This window comes from Belonocnema kinseyi, chromosome 1, assembly GCF_010883055.1.
Source record: "Belonocnema kinseyi isolate 2016_QV_RU_SX_M_011 chromosome 1, B_treatae_v1, whole genome shotgun sequence".
NCBI lineage: Eukaryota > Metazoa > Arthropoda > Insecta > Hymenoptera > Cynipidae > Belonocnema > Belonocnema kinseyi.
The window spans coordinates 140,297,978-140,320,236 of NC_046657.1; the positions used below are offsets into that span (position 1 = coordinate 140,297,978).

Below are 22,259 nucleotides of genomic sequence, written 5' to 3' on the forward strand. Positions count from 1 at the left end.
AATCAAGTGTAACTTTTGTTGTCAAAAAAGTACTTCCTGCTGTAACAAATAACTCATATATTTTTATTTCTTTAACAGAAAGTGCAGGTTTTATAAAAGCAGACAAAATTTAATTTTAAATTTAAAAGTGTTGAGAAAGACACTTACAAATTTCCCATGGGCTTTCTATAAACTTACTTTTTTATTTATTACATAAATTATTGTAGTCTTGAATGAATTCGAGTTTAGTCAATAATAAGCAATCAATTTTAATGCATTTTAATTTAATACTTTAAACTAATTATAAAACAAAACAAATACTCATTTTAAGCTTTAATTTCAAATTTTTCTAAATATCTAAAACGCTCTAGGAATTTAGAGAAAAAAGGTTTTTAGCCAAAGCACTGATCTTCCCAAATCCCTATGAGATATATACAGGTTGGACACGCAGGGGTTTACCAAAAAGTATGCAACCCCGCATACACGTCCATAAGAATAGCATTGGCGTGTAAGACGTGTTGCATGATTTTTTGGTATATCCCAACGTGTACACCCTGTATATCGACGTGTCCAAGTGACCAGATGCCATCTGGGTAGAAAGAAATAAAAAGGCACAATCTTCAATTCAATTTATGCCTTGGAGACAAGTTTCTATGCCTTGAAGACATATATTTATGTCTTAAGTCGAATTTTTATGGCTCTAAGACGAGCGGTTTATGACTTCGAGTTTATAACTGTCCTAACAAAAAAGGTAATTCTGACTGTCTTAAAAGCTAATCTTTATTATGGAAGTTACAATCTTAATTTTTTAAAGAAAAGTTTTAAGGGTGATAGTCGCTCGGTCCCACCGAATCTCGTTTTTTTAATTAAAAATAACTTATTTAATAATTAAACATTTTTATTCATCAATTTTAATCTCATTTCTGAGTAGAAAAATGTTCATATTGAGAAAAGTTCACGCCAGCCATCTGAGCCAAGACAAGGTTCCTCTTGAGACAAGTAAACATCGTCTTAGCTAAGACAAGGCTCGATCTGAGACAAGTAAACGCCGTCTTACCTGTCGTGACCATAAAATTAGGACGAAGGCTTACGTCTCGACTCAGTATTGAGACGCAGCCAGACATCGATGGCTTGGAGACAAACTCAAGACATCACTAAGTCGAACTTAAGTCGAAGCATTTTTATTCGGGAGGGAACCTTTCTATTTCGTTTTGCCCATATAGCACCTTGTCATTTAGGCACGTCAAAATAGTAATCTGGTTTCTTTCTCCGAAAATATATACTTGTGCCTCGGATTTCGTCGCGAAGGTTTTAAATTAAAGAAAGTTATCTTAATATAAAATGACTAAAACCAAGGGATTTATGGCATTTATAATTATTTTGAAAATATCAAGAGAGTTTTTAACCATCCCAATTAATTATTTTTAAAAGAATTTTTTTTTATTTTTAAGGGAAAGTTAGAGTCTGACACTTTTAAGTGATTTTTAAGAATATAGTGTAGACTGTAGGAGCTTCAAGCGGTTCAATTGAATTAAATAATCTTTACTTTATGAGTCAAATTAAGGGAAATATTTTTTTGACTTAATTTCACTACAGCTCTGACTCGATTTGAATTTTTTCCCTGATAGCTCAATCTCTGCTTTTTAACCAAAATAAAGGATAATGTTTAAATGTAGGAAATAATTTTCAAAATGTGAGAGGATGCTCGTATGAAGCAGCGTGTCCAACTTCAACGAAAACCGCCATTGTTATTTCCCTTAGCACGAGCGAGTATTAAATTTCGGATTTTTCCAGTATTTTTGGTTTTATGCATTACCGATCAAAATCAATATGAGTACTTTTTAGAAATTTCGTCGACTTATTTGATTTAAATCTGCTTTAAAATTCAATTTTCTCTTAAATAAAAACGAAAAAGTATAGGAATGCGAAAAATATTTGAAGTCATGTAAATTTATCTATCATATTTAAATTTTATTTTATATTGTAGGCGGAATTTTATATCCAGATAGAACTAGGAAAATATTCGAATTTATTAAAAAATAATTAAGTTTGTGATGGGCGTTTGAGAGACGGGCAGAGGATGGCCACAGGAAACTTTGGAGAAATGTACACATATTCCTTTTTATTGCTAATCTGCTGCAGGCTGGTGCCCTTCTCAATCTAGAAAACAAACCAACTTTCATTCTTCCGGATCTGGTCCTGTCCCTATGCTCTTCCCTCCATTGTCTGAAGTCAGATGGGCTCATTATTTTAGAAATGATTTCTACCGGTAAGATACATTTCTCGAAACAATTTTTTACGCTCTAGTTGATCGTAAAAGGAATGAGGTAAAAGCCGCCCTCTTGGACACTTTAAAGGATATTGTAGGCACATTCGATCATAGGGAAATAATCATTGTACTAGGAGTCATGAATGGTTGGGTTGTAGTCCAACGCAAGGGTAGGAAGAGGGTACTACGTTGTTTTTTAGATCCAAAAACAAATGCTGACAGAGACAAATTGGTTAGTTTATCCTTGGAAAAAGTCTTGTTTTTACAAATACTTTATTTGAGGCCAAAATAATCCACTTGTACACCTGCGGCGCATAAGCGATGGCCACAGCATGATTGACTTCGTCATTGCAGATGAGAGAATGAGAGAGCTAGTAAGAGATACAGGGCAATGAGAGGTCATAAACGTGAAACGGATCATTACCTCTTAGTTTCAAAAATTAACTCAGGCAAGAATGTAGGAGAAGGAGAATTAAAAAGACAAAACAGACGTGAATCGCTAATACACAATAAAGATATAGAGAACGCATGAACTATGCTGAGTTATATCAATGTCAGGAGTACAACTGAAGTGTGTGGTATTAGGATTATAGGAAGAATGACTGGTGTTGCTTGGTAGAACAATGAAATCCGCGTAGCCGTTAACGAAAAGAAGCAAGCGTATCTTAGAAAGTTGAGTACAACAGGCCTTAGCGATGATGAGAGAATTAGACTAGAAAGTGATTATAGGGACATAAATAGAAAAGCAAAATACTAGTTGAAGATAACAAGGCTAAAATTATAGCAGAACAAGAGAAGAAAATAGAAAATAGGAAAATACTTTCGAAGGAAATGATCATTTCTTTTATGGGCACCCGAGTCGAAATATAGGCCCTACTTTAACACTCTTCATGCTAACATTTGTAGAGGATGAGGTTTTACAGTAGAGGATATTCCAATACAATTTTTTCCTCAAAATTAGCGCTTTTACGGGCAAAAATTTCCAAATCTTCCATTAGGGGTGTCACAATAGGGGCTTGGTTTTTGATTAAAATTTAACGCTCCACATTCTAGCTTTCTCTTCTAATTTAAGTTATTCGACGAAAAATTAACAAGAGTAAAGCAAGACGAAGACGCAGCGATATTTTCGTATTGTTTCAAGTTATTTTACAACATTATTTAACGACAGTTTCTTATTGAGCGATGAAAAAATTATTGTCATCAACTAAATGAATGAAGATCTAAAAAAAATTTTTGGTTCTTTCATTCGTCAACAAATCTTTTATTTTATGCAACTTAAAATGAACATTTTTATTTTTTGTTAAATGAATTTGCAGAATATTTTTTTGTACAAAATTCCGCAATGTATTTATTTTACTAAACTTTTATAAATCTTTTGTTAAATAATATTCGTTTCGTGCAATTTTAATTTGTGTCACTGAGGAATTATTAGTCCTTTTCCTTAGAATTTTATCTATTAGAATCTTTCAAAATAGGACGAAGTTTTATGAGTCAAAATTAGTCATTATTAATATCAAAAAGATATTTAACTATTATAAACCAGTAACAGTTAGTTTTAAAGACGAACGAAATGCTACAATAAAGAAGAACATAATAAGAAATAAGTATCAAAGTATGTATTATAGAACAGAATAAGTTTGCAGAATGGAGATCCCCGGAGATTTGAGGCCTTGAATCTAAATTTTTGTCTAAAATTAATTTTTAGATTAATTCTCGGAGGTTTTAAATTTACAATTTAACAATATTTTTATTTCAAATTCCCATAATTATTCAAAATTACAAGACCATTTCGCTATTAAATATTCCAAAATTTCATATTAAAAATATGCCTTGATAGTCAGTTTTGAATTTGATAATTTCAGATGTAAATATAAAGCAATTTCTAACTGCAAAGCTTATGATCGTACGACTTGAAAAAATCGAATCGTATTACAGCAATATAGTTGTTTATTATTTATTTCCACTTTCAGTGTTACATCATAAAATTTCCCGATTTTTATTTGAAGATTTAAACTAATAAATCATTTCAAATTGACAAATATTTTATTGGAAAAGTTCAAGAGTTAATAATAGTTCTGAAGGAAAATTTAACATAAAAAAATAAAAATTAGATTTAAAATAACAAGAAAACAAAATTTAAACTACGTAAATGAAGTCAAAACAGCAATTAATGTATAATTTCGTAATTTTAAATGGTTATAATAATTTAAGGCTTCTAAATTTACATGTCACAAGGGGTGCAATCTGTGATGTTTCCGCGTGAAAACTTGTCTGGATACCTTGTAGTTTTTCCTTTAATACCAACTAATTTTCTTTTGGTAAATTAGAATTTAGCATGATGAACAAATTTTTATAAAAAGATAAGTAGCGAGTCTAATCTCTCACATAGTCGTGCAGAATTCGAACTATTTGAAAAATTCGTTTAAATAGGTTCGCGATAATACGTTTCATGACCTGTATACTCATTTAATTAATGGGTGATTCTGAACCAATCTATTTTGATTACGAACTTTTCTAAATAGAAAAAGAAACAATTAAGAAGTTTTAATACATTTCTGATATAAGTAATTTTTAATACATTCTTTTTACAAACATTTAAATAAAAGAACACGTAATGAGTTAAGAGTCTCTATCACAAAATTTTAATTAAAAGATCGATATGAAATCTATTTTTTCATGAATAATTTTATGTGAAACGAGCATGAAAAAGACTCACAATTAAAAGCCAGACTTCTCAACTGCCTCATTTTTCAGCTCATTAGAGACAAAAAAATAATAATTGGAAAAGAGATAGAACATTTTTTTATTAAAAAATATATTTCTTTTCCATCTATTTAAAAAAAATTAATTTAGTTTAATAACTATACGTTACGGAACATGTCGTGCATGATCTGAAAAATATTTAGTGATGACGCCGGAGGCACTAAATTGGCAGGTACGCGAAACGTGTCAGTTACGTTTTCACATTAATATATTGCCGAACAGGTCGATAATGAATTGAAGGTATACAATTTTCCACAACTCTCGAACCTATGAGACCAATGTCACTGTCTGATTGGGACAAGGATAAACTTTATCCGTCAATATACTATTTGAGATTACAATAAAACGTTCATCCTTTGTTAATACCAAGGACCTAAACTAATACGTCAAATACTTTTCATGCTACAGCTGGTTAAGACGAGTGAATTGAGCGATTTGAGTAATGGTAGAAAACATTAAGTATCATCTATCATTAAGTGTTTGCCTTTTTAGGCCCTCAAGAAATCTCTGAAGACATGGTTAAAACTTTAGGTGAGTCTGAACCTTCTACTTTGTCCACTAAGGCTAAAAGGTGGCAGGAAGACCTTGGAAAACTTTGACAAAATCTACTATATGGACTTTCCTGATAGGCCGTTGTGTTAATGTGCATGAGATATCTGAAATCGTTAGCATCTCAGACAAACGGGTATATAACATTTAATAAAATTGTGGTTAAGTTAGGTCTGCACAAGATGGTCTTCATTCTGTAGAAACAACCAATTTAACATCAAGTTTCCCAGAAACGAAAAAACAATCTAAACAACCGAGGCACACAGATTATATGCCCTTTAAATGAGGCAAAGGCGGTCACTTTGGCTGGAAAGGTTATGGCACCTGTTCACAAGTCAGAAATCGCAACCTTTAAAATTGAAAAGGTGGGCTCTGAATTACTTCCCCATGTACCGTATGCCAGAGATTTGGTCCATTCCAAATACCACTATTTTTGTAAACCTTTAAAAACATGTAGTGGGACAACAATTGTCATAAGATAAAAAGATCGGATGTAGATGTTTATTTCGTAGATCTCGTCGACTCAGTCCTCAAAGAAGCGGGGCAGCTCTGTAATACATATGTGCACTGAGATTTTAAGAGATTCTAATTAAAAATAAGCTGATGCTAACCTATCAGACTATTATTTCAATATCAAACCGAGGAATTTTTAAACAACCCTCTTCCCTTTTTTGTTGTCTGTATCAACTGATATAAATTCTATTGTATTGATTTACTTTTCTATCGCTTTTATAGAAGGGTACCTACAGAAAATATTGGTTAGTTAAGAATTTAACTTTCCGTTCACAAATAACACGTACTCAATTTATTCTGTTTTCTATACCCAGTTAAAATGCTCCTTTTAAAGCAACACTTTGAAACAGTTTGCACGAGAGGAAGAGTAGCTGTATACAATTTTTCCATTGCTTTTGATGCATGAGTGTGTGTATCGGTAATCAAATGCCGTTAAATCTCGATTATCGGCTTGGACCAATCAGTCCGCTTTCGACGATTCAGTCGACAATGTAGCCTTCGACGGGGAGGGGGGGGGGGGCTCGAAAATTCTCTGTGATTCGAAACGATTGATTAGCGAACGTGTCCCGTATTTATGTATGTTACCTCGTTGGCACTGTGTGATTTTCGTTTGCTCACGAGCAAGCTAATGTGTAAACAGCAAACACAACGCTTGTTGCTGATTGGTGATGTACCATTTTCAATCGTTTTTTTTTTTTACTGGAGCATTCGACATTTTGTGGAACATGCAGCGAATAATCACCAAAAGTTGAAGCAACATTTGATCGAATGTATCCCTCTATATTTTAATAATGTTTCTTGAACCAATGAAAGTTAATAAAACTGTTACGAAATTCCTTTGCTTTCATGCAGAGGTATTAATAGTCAGGCACAGATAGTTTTGAGTTCCTAGTCTCTCACACATTAAGAATCAAGTTGAGTTACTTTGAATTTGCTCTTGACACATAGAACACTCCAGCTATCTAGTCTCTGATTAGGTAATTGCAAAATCAATAATTTCTGTAGCTGCTTAACGAACCTCTGATTCAGTGTCAATTCCAGTCTGACATGCCACTAACACAAAGCATAAGCTAAATAATTATCTCAAGACCACAGTGTCAGTTTTCCACTACTGTTCCACAAGTAACCAATTCACACTAATCTTAACGGTCCGATGCAGTTTTTAATATCCTACATATATCATTGATTACATTGAAAATCTGTTTATATTCTATTTATATATTTTATATTATATTATATCTGTTTATAATCTGTTTATATTAGTAGTGGCCCTGAAACCATATTTAATTTTGGTTGTCATACTCGAACCAAGATAACTGTTAATCATTGTGTTCGAATGAAATGTAGCAACAATCGATTGTCGAGCTGAATTTAATATTTTCAATAATTAACATTGCTCCACTAACAAAACTCGCAAAGACAAATAACAATGTTTCATGTGTTACAGTGATTGACCTATATTGGTACTATAGAACAAGCAAAGTTACTTTAAATATTAATGGCGAGAAGTAAGATAATAAACTTCAGATACCACCCAAAATATTTAGTCCTTTGGTAGCTGACACTATAGGCCCTACAGAAGGTCAACCATTTATAATTTTTCTTGACGTCTTTTTTGAACATGCTATTTGGTGACAAAATATTTAATTCAATTATAGAACAAACCGCGATCTCAAATTATCAACGGACGCAATCTCACAACACAAATTTTGAATTTCTCTATTAAAAGTTATATTTTTTTTATTTAATGATATTTTATCTAAAATTGAATCTTTATTCTTAGAAGCCAATGTGGTCCTTGCGGACTCAGTCTCATCACGACTCAAATATTTAATAAGATTAATTTTTCCGATGCTTCAACATTGAAAAAGATTTCGAAGCCATTCGTACGACATAACTGGCATTAAACTACGTTTACGTCTTCTCGATTTATTATTTGAACACTAATCAATAAATCGAGAATGACCTGGTTGCTATCCGCATCAATCCGTTGAAGTACACTCAACTCCCGATTCTGGGCCATCCGACCTTCGGCCGACTTCAAACATGACTGCTTCTTTCTCTCCCTCTGAGCATCTGTTGACGGCTTATACGCTCGGAAAGTCAGTGCCGTATCAGAAGTTTTTTACATCGCACCTTACTGGGCATATACTCTTTCCAATCAGAGACTGCATCAATGTTGTCCTGAGTGTTGACATGACAAAATGCATGCGAGTCTAGGCCGCCCAGATACAAGGCCGTGCCAGAATCGGGAGTTGAGTATTATACGAATCACGAATATTCGCAGACATAAAGTCTCTAAAGTAAATTCAGTCCGCAAAAAAAAAGAAACACAGAACTACCTTAATCCTTGTTGATAAAAAATGTTAACCTCCTACATTCTGGTCCGAGCAGATTGCAGTCACCGGTACACAGTGTTAAATATGGGGAAAAAATCGAGCCACGTGACGATGTTAATAAAATAATAAAATAAAAAATTTAATTCTTCTCTAAAAATGTTATATTTATTATTTCCAGCGAGAGAATTGTTATAACTACCCATATATTTTTTTTAATTAACCATGAAACGACTTGCCTTAACATCAGTGGAAATTGTTCAAAAATAACGCAGGACTACAATAATACATTACAACACAAGGCCATAAAGTTGAAGGCTGCGGTAAGGGCCCCTATCCAGCACGCTAGGGCATCCAGCATTTTCTGAGTGTATGTTGTATACTATTTTTCTTCATCCCCACCCAAAAGCACGTGCAATAATTAATATTAATTAATAAATAAAGCGTTGTCAGCTGCTAGCTCGCGCTCGGCTATAAGTATATCCATCGTTTCACTTTCGTGCCGGGTAGTGTTAGCGCGCCCTCTCGGGCAACTAGCGTAACGCGACGCGGCTTCTGCTCGCTTTATTATGCAGGGATGCGAGGAATTTGCTCGCTCGACATATGTTAGGGCGAGGCGTAGGCCGAGGCTTTACTAGTCAGAGCGAGCATCAAATAGTACAAGTAAAAGAAATACGTTCAATCAGATGTCGGTGTCTAAATAATTTAGTGTAATTTTTTATTTCAATCGATATTTCAACCGATTTCAACCGGTATTAAACTGGCTAGAAACATGCTGGACACTTCAACACAATATATACAACATATACCACGGACTAGTACTCAAGCGAACCGCACAAAATGTCGCAGCCAATCAGAGTGCGCGATTCAGCTGAAAAGCCGTAAATAACGCTCTTCCTGGGGAGAAATAAGGCCGGGAACAATGTACTTTCGAGGACGGGATGAAGCAAAATATTTTCAGGAGTCTACATAGAGTTCACTAGGTTTAATATGTGTTTCTTGGGTCGCTGAATACGAATCCATCCTCAGAATGACTGCAGCATGTCAGGATTTTGATTAAATTAAAAAAATAACCTGCAATCACTCATGCTACAGACCTACAACAACACACTTTACAAGACCCACATACCGCGAACCCACATACCCCAAACTCAAAAAACCTAACCTTAAATCGATTTAACTCGAGCTAAAATGTATAAGATGGATAATTTCTTTAACGAGACAAAGAATATTTCTTGAAACCTATATTATTGAATATATGTTTTCTAACTCTGCTTTTTAATTTTAATCATAGATATCTTACCGCAAACCTTTAAAATTTAGTCTTAAATTCAGTAAATATGAGATAAAATGCATAAAAATGTATAATATTATTCCCAGGAGAAGACCATTTCTTGAAACAAATAGTTCGCCAAAAGTTCAATTGACCAAAATGTCATTTCACCTAATAAGGTATAGTTTGTGCACAGTGGTAAAATGTGTTCGAAAGATGGTCGTGCGGATATCAGAAAGCTAGAGAATAATGCCGGAAGAGTCCAATTGGCGGCGTGACCTTCCTAAACCTATTTATTACCGCATAAAGTTTGAAATTACAAAAGAATGATATTAAATACGCCGAATTCAATTGTTTATAAATTTCTGACTTAAGAACAGTTGAAGAATAATTTGTTTATTAATGAAACAGGAGTGAAGTGAACGTTTGAGTTTTATTTGTGAAGTGTGCAGAAGTGGAGAAATAAGTATGTGTTTATGTTAAAACACGATAAAAATGAATAATTTTATAAGAATTAATGTACATTTTTTTCCTGAAAATATTCCCAAAATAATTTTTCTTACTAATGATCAAAATTGAGGGTCACGGATGGTAAGGTTATGACTGTATACTTATCATTTGACATGTTACTAATTGTTTTGGAGGTTATTTTTCAGAAGGAGAGTGAATAAATAAGAAAAAGATTGTTTCTAGGCAAATGAAAAATATAAATGGTCAGTGAAAAGCAATTGAAGTATAGATTGTTTATTCATGCCAATGCAGCGAAGTGAAGGTTTTAATTGACTGCATTTGACGACTCTGCATCCGTGAATATTGAAGCCATTGTTTGAAAAGCATGTGTTCATTCTTAAATGTCATTCATATTATTTATTGTCTGAGAATTAATGTACAGTTTTTTCCTGAAAATACTCGGAAAATAATTTTTCTTTATAATTACAGGTTTTGAGGATGAAAAATGGTAAGATTATGAGTATACATAAAAATTGAGCGGGTGCTAATTGTTTTCGAGCTTACAAGTACTGTTATTGTCTTTGACATTTATGTATAAGTAGGTTGTGGTTTTTAAAATAAATACGAGGTGTGTTCAAAAAGTAAGGTGACTTTTCAATTTTCGCGGGCTACGTACATTCAAGTTTTGAATTTTTTGTTTTGTTGTGTTGGTACACTCGTCACGATCATATGTTCACAGTTTTGACTATATAGCTCGTGTTGTTTTTCTGGCAGAGGCGTAAAAGGTTAGAAGGGTTTGGTCTGCTCGGCGATTTTCTTCTTTCGAAAAAAATGGAGCAAAGTGTTTGCATTAAATTTTGTGGGAAAAAGGGAATCCATGCTCTAGAACCCTTGAAATGTTGACAGTTGCATACGGTGAGTCTACTCTGATTAAGAAAAATTTGTATAAGTGGTACAAGCTGTTCCAAGAAGGCCGAGAGGATATCGAAGACGATTCTCGCCCTGGACGTCCCAGCACGTCAACAACAGATGAAAACGTTCAAGTAGTGGAAGAAATGGTGTTGAAAAATCGCCGAATTACCATCAGAGACGTTGCTGAAGATGTTGGCATATCGGTTGGCTCATGCTATGCCGTTTGCGAGAGGCGATACGCAAAAAACGTCCGGAACTTTGGAAAAACAATTCGTGGCTTTTGCATCACGATAATGCACCTGCTCGTTCATCGTTGCCTGTGAAAGATTTTCTGACCAATAACAGCACCACAGTCATGCTACAGCCTCCATATTCACCGGATTTAGCCCCCAATGATTTTTTTCTTTTTCCAAAACAGAAGAGACCCATGAAAGAACATCGATTTTCAACGATTGAGGAGATAAAACTGCATCGCTGAAAGAACTCAAGGGTATACCACAAAATGATTATCAGAAGTGCTTCGATGATTGGAAAAAGCGTTGGCACAAGTGTATTATATCTAAGGGGGATAACTTTGAAGGGGACAACATAAATATTGAGGAATAAAGGAATATTTTTTGAAAAAACCATAAAGTCACCTTATTTTTGGAACACACCTCGTACTCTTAAAAATCTATTCTTACCTAATTACCCTAATTCTAATTGATTGATTCATTCATTCATTGATTCTGATTCATTCAACGGAAAAAGGTTGTCGGTGCCGGCAACGGAACAATTTTGTCGACGCCGACAACGGAACAATCTTGTCCGTGCCGGCAACATTGCTCGTTGCCGGCTTTTTTCCGGCGGGTGTGAAGTTCCGAAAAGCATGTAGTGATGTATTTTTCATTCACTGCTTTCGAATATGGTGATGAAAATTGGAACAAAAATATTTTTAAGGGTCTAATCTTTAAAAAAATACGTTCCTAAAGTACTAATACTGGTGTATTTCGATGCATTCATTATGAAGAACGGACATGGAAATACCTGAAAACATAATTTCCAATGTTAAATTTTCAAACTTTGGGTTTTTTGGCGAAGTGCTATTATTATCGATAGCCGTAAAAAGCATATTTAAAGCACGCGGAAGGGGTTATCTGGCAATCGTAGAGTAAGGCATTGAAACTTAAAACTTATTTTGTTCATCTTTGGCTTTTGATACTACATATCAATGGAACGTTGTATGTATATTAGGGTGGTCAAAAAAAGGCTTCTTGAGCTACACGAGAAAATTGGTAATTTTCAAAAAATTAAACTCATATTCCTGGGTTTCATGAAAACATGCCAAATTTTGTAGGGATTGAAGAGGATTGTCTACTAAATAAAACCATAATAATAACTTTTCTTTCCAACCCATCCTCACCATCCCCGCAGCACCCCAAATATTACCGTAAAATCTAACAAACAAAAAACATTTTTAAGTATTATTGTTACTTTTTAGCAATTTCCCTCGTCTTTTTCATACAAATAATTACTAATGGACAATTTGAATATTTACCATGACTTTTTAAACAATTTCGAATTTTTTGAACAAATGTAAATTTTTTCAACAATTATTTATTCTCAGAAAATGTAAAAAAATAATTGTATTTTATAATTGAAATGTAATTTTTTTTTCATTGTTTGGAGTAATAAATTTTGATAAAAATATTATGTATTTATTCAAACATTTATTTACTGTCTATCTTCACAATTTCTGACAATTGAGCTAGTGATATCAGCTTTCTTTTGAAATTAAAAAGTATTAAAAGTATTTGTATATTAGAAGTATTTGTTCTATTTTATTAATTTCTTAGTTATCGAAAACTAACTGCTGTAGCAAATAAAAATTGTTTAAAGAAATAGAAATTTGTTAAACATTACAAGAAATATATAAAAATTATTTAGTACCTCAACAAAAAGTATCATATGATAACAATTAAAAAAAGGGAACTTCTCTGTCTCAATTTTTCGATATTTTCAAAAGAAATAATACATAATAATTGAAATAATTATTACAATTATTAAATAATTTAGAAGTACACTTATCTGAAAAAAGGTTTTTAGAGAAATTTACTACTTTAAGCATTGTCAAAATATTTAATTTTAATCTGAAAATATGATTATCTTTTTACATTTTTTAAGAATAAATAATTGTTGAAATAATTCACATTTGTTAAAAGAATTCGAAATTGTTTAAAAATTCATGGTATATATTCAAATTCTCCATTAGTAATTATTTGTATGAAAAATACGAGGGAAATTGCTAAAAAGTAACAATAATACGTAAAAATGTTTTTTGTTTGTTTGATTTTACGTTAATATTTGGGGTGCTGCGAGGATGGTGAGGATGGGTTGGAAAGGAAAGTTATCAGTATGGTTTTATTTCTTAGACAATCTTCTTTAATCCCTACAAAATTCGGCACGTTTCCATGAACCCCTGGAACATGAGTTAAAATTTTTGGAAATTACAAATTTTCCCGTGTAGCTCAAGAAGCGTTTTTGAACCCCCCTAATATACATACAACGTTCCATTGATAGCATCAAAAGCCAAAGATGAACAAAATAAGTTTTAAGTTTCGATGCCTTACTCTACAATTGCCAGATAATCCCTTCCGCGTGCTTTCAATATGCTTTTTACGGCTACCGATAGTAATAGCACTTCGCCAAAAAACCTAAAGTTTGAAAATTTGACATTGGAAATTATGTTTTCAGGTATTTCCATGTCCATTCTTCATAATAAACGCATCAAAATACACCAGTATAAGTACTTTAGTGACTTAATTTTTTAAGATTAGACCTTTCAAAACCTTTTTTTTTCTTTCAATTTTCATGACCATATTCGTATGCAGTGAATGAAAAATACATCACTACACGCTTTTCGGAACTTCAGACCCGCCGGAAAAAGCCGGCAACGATCAATGTTGCCGGCAACGACAAGATTGTTCCGTTGCCGGCATCGACAAAATTGCTCCGTTGCTGGCACCGGCAACATTTTTTCGGTCCCGGTGCGGGTAGACTAAACTGTATTTATTGAAAATAAATCTTTCGCTGAAAGACCCGAAAAGAAATAACAAACAACGAAGACAATTGTTTAATAATGAATCAGAATTAAAGTGATGAGATAAGTATCGCTTTTTTAAGAGTATTTATTTTCAAAACCACAACCTACTCATACATAAATGTCAAAGACAAAAACAGTACCTGTTGTCTCGAAAACAATTAGCACCCGCTCAACTTTTATGTAGACTCATAATCTTACCACTTTTCATCCTCAAAACCTGTAATTATAAAGAAATATTATTTTTCGAATATTTTCAGAAAAAAACTGTAAATTAATTCTCAGACAATTAATAATATTCGTGACATTTAAGCATGAACACATTCTTTTCAAACAATGGCTTCAATATTCACGGATGCAGAGACGTCAAATGCAGTCAATTAAAATCTTCACTTCGCTTCGTTTGCATGAATAAACAATCTATACTTTAATTTCTTATTAGTGAACATTTATATTTTTCATTTGTCTACAAACAATCTTTTTCTTATTTATTCACTATCCTTCTGAAAAGGAACCTCCAAAACAATTAGCAACCTGTCAAATGATAAGTATACAGTCATGACCTTACCATCCGTGATCCTCAACACTTATGATTAGTAAGAAAAATTATTTTCGGAATATTTTCAAGAAAAAAATGTACATTAATGCTTATAAAATTATTGATTTTCATGGCGTTTCAACATAAACACATACTTATTTCTCCACTTCTTCATAATTCACAAATACAAATCAAACGTTCACTTCACTCCTGTTTCATTAATCAAAAAATATTCTTCAACTACTCTAAAGTCAGAAATTTGACAATAAACAATTAAATTCGGCGTATTTAATATAATTCTTTTGTAATTTTCAACTTTACGCAGCAATAAATAGGTTTAGTAAGGTCACGCCGCCAATTGGACTCTTCTGGCATCATTCTCTAGCTTTCTGATACCCGCACGACCATCTTTCGAACACATGTTTCCTCTGTGCACAAACTATACCTTCTTAGGTGAAATGACATATGCATATAATGCATATTTTCTTCAAAAGAGATGATTATTCCTCGAAAAGTTTGTTTTTGAGCATACATTTTCTAAATCTGCATTGTTCCAATCCAAGTTCACGGAAACAAACCCTCAAAATATAACCTCAAATACATACAGCTTCAGATGAAAATGCATGTTATGGATACTTTATTCACGAGAGACCATTTCTTAAATAATATATTCCAAAAGGCTTTAAGTGAAATCCTTAAAAATTTAACCCTATATCTTGGCTACAACCCATACTTGATATGTATATTACTAGTTGTTAATTTTCTATTTACGGTATTTAATTTTCTCATAATAAGAAGAATTAAGTCTCTCCACTACGCCAAGGCAGCAGTCATCAAAGAGGTTGTTTTTTAAAAACTTTTTTATTTATTTTTTGTTTTTTTATGTTATTTTTTTGATTATTTTATTTTTTATAAATTTTTTACCTGCGGGTATAAGTTCTTTACTTTTATGTTTTGTTCTTTTTCTCTCAAGCTCGGACGATTTTGGATACTTCTTTTCGCTGGTAAAAGAAACTACGTGCGACATTTCCTATGTTTGTTGTGCCTGCGTCTTGCTTAACTACATCTACGGTTAATCTGCAATTGGTTTTTAAAGAATGTTGAATAAACTTTTTTCTTTCTTTTTTTAATTCCTTATCAAGACCTCTTGTCTGCGATTTCTTAAAAACTAAATTGTAGCGGATGTGCAATACGTGTTCCATGAATCTTATCCAGCAGTGTAATATGCAAAATTCCTATTGATAAAAGTCTTCATTCCATAAAAGATTCAAAACATGATCGATTTTATTGGTATTCGTAGGGCTTACTCCACAAATGTTGCAGAACTTAGTAGCATGTTGCTAACTTTAAGCATTGCATGTTTTACCGTCAATCGAAGTACATTTTAAATCAAATACCACTTTAAATGCCATTTCACCAAATTCAAAGTTGTAATTTTGAATTTTGTTTACCAATCCTAGAATAGTTTTGTAATTTTTTTCCCCGTTATTTCATTGGTCTACTTAATAAATTTAAAATTTATCCGGCGAGTGTAAAATGCGAATGAGGGTTTTTGGTTAACCCACAATATTTTATGATCAACAGTTCTTAGTTCAAGAGGAACAAAGTTGCAGATGTAAACGGCTTCATCTGATTGACCAGCGCCATTTGTTTGAGCAACACAATCATCATCACTGAAGGATAACTCAATAGAACGATCAGTCAAATTCCACGATTGCCTGGTTGTTTGCTATCCTCACGCTTTTATATATTTCTTCGTCTAAAGTCGTCCTAATTCGTTTTAATGTGTGTTTAAGCAACGATATCAAGTAAACCTTTGCTCCACTATTAGAGCAGGTGATGTGATCAGGGTAACAAGCTTTCATGGCACTAACGACTTCAGAATATGGAGGGTATAATTTGTTTCCATGTATATTGTGAGTGTGTTTTCTTAATTTTTCATATTTACGTTGACTTAGCTGTAGGTCCATTTGAATTGCTAATACTTTATTAGTATAATTAGTACTCATTATATTTTCTTAATTTTACATTGCAGTTTACCTTTACCATTTTTTTTTACCTTTACATGCAGTTTACCATTGCAGTATACCTTAATAATGTTGGAAATTTCTTGCACAAAATGTGATGAATTACTACTAACTGATGCATTTTGAGTAACATTCTTTTCATTTAAAAATGAAATATTTACAACTTTCTTAGAAAATTTATCATGTTCTGCTTTGTAGGTTTGGGGTGTGTGTGTTTGGGGTTTATGGATTTTGGGTGCGTGGGTTTGGGAATTGTGGGTTTTGGGTATGTGGTTTTGTAGAGTATGTTGTTTTAGGTTTGTAGCATGAGTGATTATAGGTTATTTTTTTGTTTTATTTTTTAAAATATAATCAAAATCCTGACATGTTGGATTCATTCTGAGGATAGATTCGTATACAGCGACCCAAAAAACATAGTACACTTAGTCAACTCTATGTAGACTCCCGAAAATATTTTTTAGTCTTGCGTTATTTTCGAACAATTTTCACTGACGTTGAGGCAAGTCGTTTTTTAGAGGAAAATAAAAGAAATTATTATTTGATTAAGATCATCATGTGGCTCAAATTTTTTCCGTAGTTATTACTGTGCGGCGTCCCCGGGTAGCATCAAACTTTCGAAAGTTCCTCTCCTTCTAATCATTCGTAGCCTTATCACTTGATTCTTAGCTTTTTTTGTACCCAACTTGATGAAGAACAAATGAAAAACAAGTAACTTCTGAAAATGCAAGAACACCGTTAATGCAACTAACCACTCAATGTCATCGTCGACTGTTAGCAGAACATGTCTAATCTGCAAATGTAAAGAAACTTAAGAGTTCATTGTATAAGTAGCAATGTTTAGTAACTAAACACTGCTTGCTTAAGTTAGCTAAAGGTGCTCGTTTTGGGGAAAATCAATAATCAATTGTTTTTATTGAATTATATTCCATTTTTCCAAATTATTCATATTTTCAAAAGCTTACATGCTGATCCATTCGGGAAATATTTTATGAATACATTATCAAGTAAAGCTATGTTTTACATAAGTTGCATTCTCATGCTTCTCTCCTCCATATAAGAATATTTACCTAGTTCTTTGCAGTAACTTTTAATACTCCTGCTAGTAAAGAACATAGGCTACAGATACATTTGGCTTACCGCCTGTCCTGATGGTTACTTTATATGGTTTAATTCTTGCGCTTCTGGCATGTGGATTCATTACTTGTTGAAATCGCGGGCAATTCGCTCGTAAACATTGTGTGCTACGCCAAATGGAAAAGGTTGACTCATGCTTTAAGAGTCGACGAAAAATGTTCTACCTAATGCGAAATCACAAAGGACTCTGAAGTTCTTATTTTACGACCACATCCACAATTTCGTACTAATTTCTTTTTAAGTGTATCTGGAAAAATTAATGGTGGTCGTTTGCGAAAAGCTTGCTTTGTAAAAAAACATAATTAAGATACATTTATTATGGAAGAAATCTGATCCAACCTAAACGTGTTATCTGATTGCGTTCACTGTTAAATAAATTCTGTGGTAGAGATAGGCGCCAAACCTCCTAATACAAATAAAGGTTTGACCCCCCTAATAAGTAAATTTACCTAATACTTCAAATTGTTTTTATGGAAAGAAACTTATATCATTATAAAAAATTTGCAACATTGTTTGTAATAAATTTGGGTGAATGATCGAAGAAATGTGCTATTTTGGCACTATATTTCAAAGCTTTTTGTTTCTTTAGGACACGCTTGTATACATACGATATTCATGAGGGTTGTAGGCGCCGGTAGAATCATGGCGTTGAGTACCTCTGTTGCATAATCGCAACAACGATGCTCTTGCCAGTTGTAATCCGTTTTGTGGCGCATAAACGGACGACAAAATGCAAAACAGTTCAAGATTTGCATCCCAACTGGGCCGAGTTACGTTCGTACAGCGACCAGCCGTCCAATCGTCCGTTTCGATGGGACTTTAGTTGTGCGGTCCTATTATGCAAGCCCACTCGTGACGGGCCATGAACTATGGAAGCATAATTTCATGCTTCGCACGTAATGCTGTTGAGTGAATATCACATCGAATACGTTCCGCCGAATGCTCGACAATCCTTTTGTTGCGGTCGATGTGGGAAACTATTATTCAATTACAGACATTTGCTGATGTTATTTCCTTGTTTCCTTATTTCCGGTATGTTTTTTTAGGCTCTAATATCATGAAAATTACTTCCAAATTGCCAATAATAGGAAAAGCAATAGCATCCAAGAAATGGCGATTAATGTTTATTTTAACGATATGGAGACTTATAACTTACATTCTGAATTTAGAGACATTATGTTTCTTGTTGATGATAAAGAGGATAAAGAGTATTATTGTTATAAGCACAGTACAAAGAACACAAAAAGTCCAGTAGTAAGTCACAAATAAGATAAATTATTTATCTTGCCTGTCATCAGTGAACTATTAAAGAATAAAAAAGTATAACTTACCTTTACTCTTAAGTTTCCTTCTTTGATAAAAGTGCGTTTAGCAAAACTGTGAAGATGATCTTACATATGTTTAAATTACCTGCTGATTTTATCTCAGAAAATATGCTGACAAATAAAGTAATTACAAAATTTCTCCTATCAGTTATTTATTGACACAATTTCTCAGGAGTCAAGCAATAATAGGGAAAGAAAGAGAAGATTCTCCAGAAGACTAATATAAGAGTGAAGAATCACAGTAGTGAGAAAGCACGATCTTCGAAAACGTGCTTCGAAATTCAATTCCCAAATCAAACTTAGACAAATGTCTCTTGAAGAATTTAGCGCATAGGGACAAAGCTTTTTGACCTACTTCACATATAATTTGCAATGCGATACAGCAAGTAGCAAATATATAACGTGCATATAGCATATACGTTTGGACCGTTATATCAGGTCTGAATCCCTTTGGGGAATAGTCTATGGGCTGGTCTCAATCTCGATCGACCGTGAAATGTAGTCTGATACGTATTACCGTTCTACAATACCCCTATTTTGCTAACATACATGAACACCAATTTGGAAATTCAAATACGCTTATAGGAGCTAGAGTGCTGTTAAAATTAGATGCAATTTAGCCTCATACATTAACATTTTTTTAAAATTAGAAGTGCCATCACAACTCGTGAAATTACCTTTGTTTCAAAAATTGGCACATAGAATAAATACATCATTGAATAGGAAAAATAAGGTTACAATTTTCGTCTAAATATGATTTTCTTGTATTCCTTGTTCCATGTTTGTCTAAACTGCTAGTACAGATATTGTGGTATTAACGTTCAGATGATTTCGCTGAAATTTTCTAACAATAAATGGAACATTCGCAAGAATAAAATTTCATTTTTTGATGCTCTATATTTTCTACAAGAATTATAATACTGTTTTATATGTGAATTCATATTCCAGATGGTCATAATTTGTTCATGATCAACAGATACTTATACACAAGTAACGTTCTAAAATTTCTAAATTTTGTGGAAGTTAATACTTTGGTATTGTTTAATGAATTAGATTTAACAAGAACATCCTCTTTAACTCCTTTTCTACTTTGCAAAATGCCGCGTCGAATTTCAACGCACGTTTCTTATTAAAATTTGCCTGGAATATTTAACCGCGAGTTTCCAACGCCTCGCCGCGCAACCATAAGAGATAGGCGAACGAGGATGATTCATGAGCAACGGAAATAGAACTAGGACTGCTCTCAGTAAAGTCGAGTTTCTGTCTCATGAATGCGGTCGTGGAGATCCACAGTAGTACGAGGGTGAGAAACTCGAGCTTGACCAGTGATTGCAAACTCTTTTACTTAACGGGGTGCTATCTTAAATCCACTCTCTTATAGCCAATAATATTTCTGCCTGCATTATTATGGCTTGAATCAAATTTTCCTTACGTTATTCATACTCCAGACTACAATTAGGAGAGTAGAGAAACACTGCTTGAAATCTATAATCGTTTTCCAGCAGTGCAGAGAAAATATTTATTTTTATAACAATAACTTAAAAATAACATCCTGAACTTTAAATATATTTCCTTTTCATTCAAGATACGGATAAGTTCTCTTCGTTCACCGAGGACTTGACGCTTGCTCGCTTCTAGCGCATCTAGCGGTACTGTCAAGGTAATTTTTATAAAATTTGTAAAACTAAAAAGACAGATAGTTAAAAGGAATTTATGTCTCTGAAGGTGTAATTCCGCAAGCATTTATGAGATTACTGTCAATTTAATTCTTCCTCGCGAGTACAGACTGTAGAGTAAAGAAGCAGTAAAGTGTGTCTTTATGAAGACGGAGTGAAAACGGAGCGTGCGACGCCGAGTAGTTTCTAAATTTATATTACTTGCAAGGAGCGTCTTGACCCCTCCTGGTGTAGTAGAAACTAGAAAATGAGCTGAAACGATGCTGATCAGTCTATGTATGTATGCATCACATTAAAAGGTACATCAAAAATGATTTAAAATTTACCACTCTGGTCAGTTTAGTTAAATGTTTAATTAATAAGTAGCACAAGCATGCACCAAATCTCAATTGTTTTTATAAAATAGCTCAAATTTTTTATACTATGCAATGGGGTTGTTGCATATTTCTAACTTTTTTGACAGTTAACTCAAAATAAAGCTAAAAAATTAACGTAACTTTGGACGGAAAGTTTAAAAAATAAATTTAAATATTTTTTTAATTTTTATAAAGTATGTTTCCTAAATTTTAGCGGTAAAATCTAATTGTTTGAACGGATCGCCGAAAGTAATTTAGTCTGAGTAGCACGATTGTCCCGTTTTTAGAATCAAGAAAGCCGATAACTATTGCAATAAGGGTAAAGAGTAATCATAATCATAATCAGTCTGAGAAATCTCAGGTTACTGCGCTGGAAATTTTACGAGAACTCTTTGAAAAAGTTTCGGACAGCTTAGAAATCTTGGAAATCTTTCGCCAAGCGTGGAACATTCCCATCAAGAAGCATTCACATATTCATACGTTCGTGATGCCCACGCTGCATCGGTGCCGTGAGTCGAACTAACGGCCGACTTCGTCCGAACCCCGCCGAGCTTAGCCGAATCTGATTTCTCCTAGAGAGTCCCGAGCTCGAGAAGTTTTGGAAATATTTGAACTCCCAGCAATCTGAAAATAATCTTAGCACTCTATGCGAATTCAATTGAGACTACCACTGTACTAAAGTCAGGATTTGTAAACTATAACAGGTCGAATATGCTAAAAGTCGACATGCGGATGGTGAGACATTTTTTCTCATCGAGTAACTTAAGTGACTCATAATAACTGGTAACCCATCACTTAACCTCTGTTAACCTCTGCCAACATAGTTTTATGTCGAAAGAGGCTCTGGGTAGAAGCTTGAGAAGGGAAAATCATCTCATGATTCCGGTATGTGATTGACAAAAATTTGAGGTTTTCCTTGGAAAAATCTCACTCCCACGCACTTGAATGATATTATTCATTACTATATCTTTTAAGTTTTTTATTTTAAGCAAAATTCTATTTTTTATTAAGCTCTGTTTACCACTGACGGCTACATTTCGAACATTTTAAGTAATTAAATCTCCCTCTTGAAAATCGTAA

General features: G+C 33.4%; 1 protein-coding gene across 1 annotated transcript in view; it reads left to right on the top strand.

Annotated features, from left to right (window-relative positions):
• The window catches only part of LOC117180291 (protein vein), a 499,073-nt gene that overhangs the window by 448,336 nt on the left and 28,478 nt on the right, over window positions 1–22,259 (top strand). Inside the window, exon 6 of the mRNA XM_033372709.1 lies at window positions 20,733–20,807. Within this exon, the coding sequence (XP_033228600.1) occupies window positions 20,733–20,785 (53 nt within the window). The 3' untranslated portion in view covers window positions 20,786–20,807. The remainder of the gene's footprint in view (window positions 1–20,732; window positions 20,808–22,259) is intronic.